The sequence below is a fragment of the Bison bison genome, unplaced genomic scaffold (assembly GCF_000754665.1).
Source record: "Bison bison bison isolate TAMUID 2011002044 unplaced genomic scaffold, Bison_UMD1.0 scf7180017864092, whole genome shotgun sequence".
In the NCBI taxonomy this organism is placed as follows: domain Eukaryota; kingdom Metazoa; phylum Chordata; class Mammalia; order Artiodactyla; family Bovidae; genus Bison; species Bison bison.
This window is the reverse complement of record NW_011494664.1, coordinates 3,017,118-3,022,504: the sequence shown is the minus strand read 5'-3', so window position 1 is coordinate 3,022,504 and position 5,387 is coordinate 3,017,118. Positions and strand designations below refer to the sequence as shown.

Genomic DNA, 5,387 nt, shown 5'->3' with positions numbered 1-5,387 from the left:
GGAGCACAGAAAAATAAAGTCAGCCACTGATTCTACTGTTTCCCCATCTATTTCCCATGAAGTGATAGGACCAGATGCCATGAACTTAGTTTTCTGAATGTTGAGCTTTAAGCCAACTTTTTCACTCTCTTCTTTGACTTTCATCAAGAACCTCTTTAGTTCCTCTTCACTTTCTGCCATAAGGGTGGTATCATCTGCATATCTGAGGTTATTAATATTTCTCCTGGAAATCTTTATTCCAGCTTGTGCTTCCTCCAGCCCAGCGTTTCTCATGATGTACTCTGCATAGAAGTTAAATAAGCAGGGTGACAATATACAACCTTGACATACTCCTTTTCCTATTTGGAACCAGTCTGTTGTTCCATGTCCAGTTCTAACTGTTGCTTCCTGACCTGCATATAGGTTTCTCAAGAGGCAGGTCAGGTGGTCTGGTATTCCCATTTCTTGAAGAATTTTCCACAGTTTATTATGATCCACACAGTCAAAGGCTTTGACGTAGTCAATAAAACAGAAATAGATATTTTTCTGGAACTCTCCTGCTTTTTTGATGATCCAGTGGATGTTGGCAATTTGACCTCTGGTTCCTCTGCCTTTTCTAAAAACAGCTTGAACATCTGGAAGTTCACAGTTCATGTATTGCTGAAGCCTGGCTTGGAGAATTTTAAGCATTACTTTACTAGCGTGTGAGATGAATGGAATTGTGTGTTAGTTTGAGCATTCTTTGGCATTGCCTTTCTTTGGGATTGGAATGAAAACTGACCTTTTCCAGTCCTGTGGCCACTGCTGAGGTTTCTAAATTTGCTGGCATATTGAGTGCAGCACTTTCACAGCATCATCTTCCAGGATTTGAAGTAGCTCCACTGGAATTCCATCACCTCCACTAGCTTTGTTCATAGTGATACTTCCTAAGGCCCACTTGACTTCACATTCCAGGATGTCCGGCTCTAGGTGAGTGATCACACTATCGTGATTATCTGGGTCATGAAGATCTTTTTTGTACAGTTCTTCTGTGTATTCTTGCCAGCTCTTTTAATATCTTCTGCTTCCGTTAGTTCCCTACCATTTCTTTCCTTTATCGAGCCCATCTTTGCATGAAATGTTCCCTTGGTGTCTAATTTTCTTGAAGAGATCTCTAGTCTGTCCCATTTTGTTGTTTTCCTCTATTTCTTTGCATTGATCACTGAGGAAGGCTTTCTTATCTCTCCTTGTTATTCTTTGAAACTCTGCATTCAAATGGGTATATCTTTCCTTTTCTCCTTTGCTTTTCACTTCCCTTCTTTGCACAGCTATTTGTAAGGCCTCTTCAGGCAGCCATTTTGCTTTTTTGCATTTCTTTTTCTTGGGGATGGTCTTGATTCCTGTCTCCTCTACAATGACACAAACCTCCATCCATAGTTCATCAGGCATTCTGTCTATCAGATCTAGTCCATTAAATCTATTTCTCACTTCCACTGTATAGTCATAAGGGATTTGATTTAGGTCATACCTGAATGGTCTAGTGGTTTTCTCCACTTTATTCAATTTAAGTCTGAATTTGTCAATAAGGAGTTCATGATCCGAGCCACAGTTAGCTCCCAGTCTTGTTTTTGCTGACTGTATAGAGCTTCTCCATCTTTGGCTGCAAAGAATATAATCAATCTCATTTCGGTGTCGACCATCTGATGATGTCATGTGTAGAGTCTTGTCTTGTGTTGTTGGAAGAGGGTGTTTGCTATGACCAGTGCATTCACTTGGCAGAACTCTATTAGCCTTTGCCCTGCTTCATTCTGTACTCCAAGGCCAAATTTGCCTGTTACTCCAGGTCTTTCTTGACTTCCTACTTCTGCATTCCAGTCCCCTATAATGAAAAGGACATCTTTTTTGGATATTAGTCTAGAAGGTCTTGAGCCATCAGGGAAGCCCCTATATAGTATTATGGATACTGTTTAAAGTCCTTTTTTAGATTACTTATCATGAAGTGAGTTGGATTTTCTTGAATCTGATGTTTGCAAGATACTTCTGCTAGGGTTTGGGGAAGATATTCTGGGCAGCCTTCAGATCTTTTTCTTCACCACCTTCACAGAGTCAAACCATTTCCTTCTCAAACGGCTCCTCCGAGTCTTTGTGTTACCATTCACTGTGAACTATGTGAGGTGCAAGAGGGCTTCTTCTGCCTTTATTCCTACATGCAATAGGAGAGAGAGATTTTGCAATTTGCTATGACCTCCTTCACCTTCAGGAAGTATATTTTTGTAATCATTTTTCAGAGATCCATCACTACTGGCCATTTTGTTATTGTTTGAACTTCTTTCTGCCTTTCTCCCTGTGTGATATCTACTAACTCTGCGCACCTGGGTACTGTTACGTATTTTTGGAGTCTGTGAAAAATATGTCTTCTACTTTTGCTAAAAAGAAGGATTGTACAGTTTTTGTTGTTGTCATTAACTGGGTAATTTTGCATGTTATCTGGGAGGAGCAGATAGAAGATCCTGTTTAACACATCCATGTTCTTACTGGAAATCCTTCCTTTAACTGCTCTCATCACTGCCTTTCTCTCCTTCCCTTTCCTTGGCTCACACATTAAGCTCTGGTATCCCTCATACTGCCAACTCGTCTTATTCCTACATCACTTTATTAAAGCATGGAGTACTTCCTGTTATATCCTAGACCATGTCATCATTTCCTGAACATATAATTTCAAAGTTGATCCACTTTTTCCTGCTATCCTTTTGACTTGAAATGCCCTTTTATTCTTTCCCTGATTAGTATACTCTTGTTCATACTTCATGAGCTAAAAATGTGTTTGACTCCTTTAGGAAGCCTTCTTTGACATCTCCTCAGCTGTTGTTGTTTCTGACTCTTTGTGACTTCGTGGACTGCTGCACACCAGGCTTCCCTGTCCTTTAGTCTCTCCAGGAGTTTGCTCAAATTCATGTACACTGAGTCAGTGATGCTATCTAATCATCTCATCCTCTGCTACCTCCTTCTCCTTTTTCCTTCAGTCTTTCCCAGCATCAGGGTCTTTTCCAATGAGTCAGCTCTTTGTATCAGGTGGCCAAAGTACAGGAGCTTCAGCTTCAGCATCAATCCTTCCAATGAGTATTCAGGGTTGATTTCCCTTACGATTGACTACTTTGATCTCCTTACTCTCCAAAGGACTCTCAAGAGTCTTCTCCAGGACCACAGTTTGAAAGCCTCCATTCTTCAGCCTTCTTTATGGTCCAACTCTCAAATCCATACGTGACTACTGGAAAAACCGTAGCTTTGACTATATGGACCTTTGTAGGCAAGATGATGTCTCTGCTTTTTAATACACTGTCTAGGTTGGTCATAGCTTTCCTTCCAAGGAGCAAGCATCTTTTAATTTCATGTCTTCAGTCACCATCCACAGTGATTTTGAAGCCCAAGAAAATAAAACCTGTCATTGCTTCCACTTTTTCCCCTTTCATTTGCCATGAAGTGAGGCAAATCACTCTCTCACCTGTGTTTCCACAGCACACTGTCCCATTTTCACTGCACTTACTTTGTTGCTTTCAATATTTATATATCTTATTATCAAGCCAGTGAGTGTGCCCTGCTCTATGTATTGGCCTGTCAATATAAAACTTTCAAATTCTTGGTTTCTTGGACTCTACTTGGAAATCTCCTATGATGAACAGCACATTCCTTCATTTGGTCTCATTTGACTTTCTACTGGTCAACTGAAGGGTGCAATATTTTGAGTCACTAGATTTCCATATCTAGCTTTTGCTTGCAAAGTGTTTTGATAATTTCAAAGCAATTTTACTATTCTTAGGATGTTACTGGAACTCCTCTAGAATTGAAGCCTCATAAAAAAAAAAAAAAACTCAGTAATTACTAATAGAAGTTATTCTGCATTCCAGGTGATGCAACTGTGACAATAGCTCACAGATATACCCCCAAAGAGCAACTGAAGATCCATACTCTGTTGGCAGATGTTATCATAGTTGCTGCAGGTAAGTCTTTAGTGCCTGTTATTTGTTGAAATGTCACATCAGCAGACTAATTCCTTCCCTGGTTGCTGACATGTCTATAAGAATAGCTTCTTGGAAGAATTAGGTATATGTACAACTAACTTCCATTCTGTCTTTTGGTAATCATGATATTGGTCCATTATGCCTGTGTTAGCATTTGTTACTTCATTATGGGAAACCAAAACAGTCTTTGGAATAACAGATTAAGCACAAGAATGAACGTGTACTTTGACAATTACTTTGAAGGTGTAATTGGTTCCAAACATGAATAAGTTAAGAGGAGACTGGTAGGAAATGCTGTTGAAAAGGTAGTCAGGGCTACCTCATGTAGGATCTTGTAAACCCTCCACGGACTTTCATATAAGCCAAGGATAGCTGTGAGCAAAAAATCAATATGGTTTGGCTTATGTTTTTAAAATATTACTTATATTGTGTCAAGGAGAATTGATTCTAGAACAGTAAGAGTAGAAACAGAGAGAGTAGTTATGCACTTCTATTTAATGAATCTCGATTTTCCCTTAATTTGTTTTATATTCAAACGTACAAAGTAATTCTACCCTTCACTTCTAGCTTTACTCTTGCCATGTAGTATTTCTGCATTACAGACAACTGTGACTCTTCTTGTTTTATCTAAGGCTTGAATGGGGGCATTTTTCACTTTGTTTATCAATTAGATGTTACTGATAATTTCAAGACTTTACAGTTAAATTGTTGAATATTTACAAACTACAAAGGGAGGGTAAAAGTTCCAGAAGAAATTGAGTTTGATGAAGAGAACGATAATAGTTTAAATTAGTTTCAATCAAGTTTAACTCACTTTTTAAATAATATAGACCCTTCTCTGGAACTCAGAATATATATGTGATGATTCCAGGTGGAGTAATTTGCCTCTTTGTAGAGTAAAAATAGAAATATTACATTTTCATGAAGTCACCAGTAAACTGGTAAAGCTAATCACATTTCCTGTTTTTCTGAAAAATTATATTCAAGAGATATCAAATGCAAATTTTTGAACTGAGTTGACACAACTAAGACATCAGATGTTTAGAGAGGCAATAAAAGTTTGTATACCATAGGTCAACATTAAGTAAAATGCTGTGCAGCAGCTGATATATTAGCAGAGACAAATACCGACTCCTTTTTAGAAATACTAGGGTTCACACACCAGTTTCAGGATTTGGTGAGCAGAGAGAAATTAGAGCGATCTTCCCGGTTTATCTCTAACTTTAGACAGAATGAAATTACGTTATCTTTAAAAGGTGCTGTTGGCTCCAGTATTCAGTTCAGTTAAGTTCAGTGGCTCAGTCGTGTCCCACTCTTTGCGACCCCATGAATCGCAGCACGCCAGGCCTCCTTGTCCATCACCAACTCCCGGAGTTCACCCAGACCCACGTCCATCAAGTCAGTGATGCC

The 5,387-nt window shown here is 39.0% G+C and overlaps 1 protein-coding gene across 1 annotated transcript in view; it reads left to right on the top strand.

The window, feature by feature from the left end:
• Nucleotides 1-5,387, top strand: part of MTHFD2L (methylenetetrahydrofolate dehydrogenase (NADP+ dependent) 2-like) — a 140,116-nt gene that overhangs the window by 62,108 nt on the left and 72,621 nt on the right. Inside the window, exon 6 of the mRNA XM_010838176.1 lies at nucleotides 3,864-3,956. Within this exon, the coding sequence (XP_010836478.1) occupies nucleotides 3,864-3,956 (93 nt within the window). The remainder of the gene's footprint in view (nucleotides 1-3,863; nucleotides 3,957-5,387) is intronic.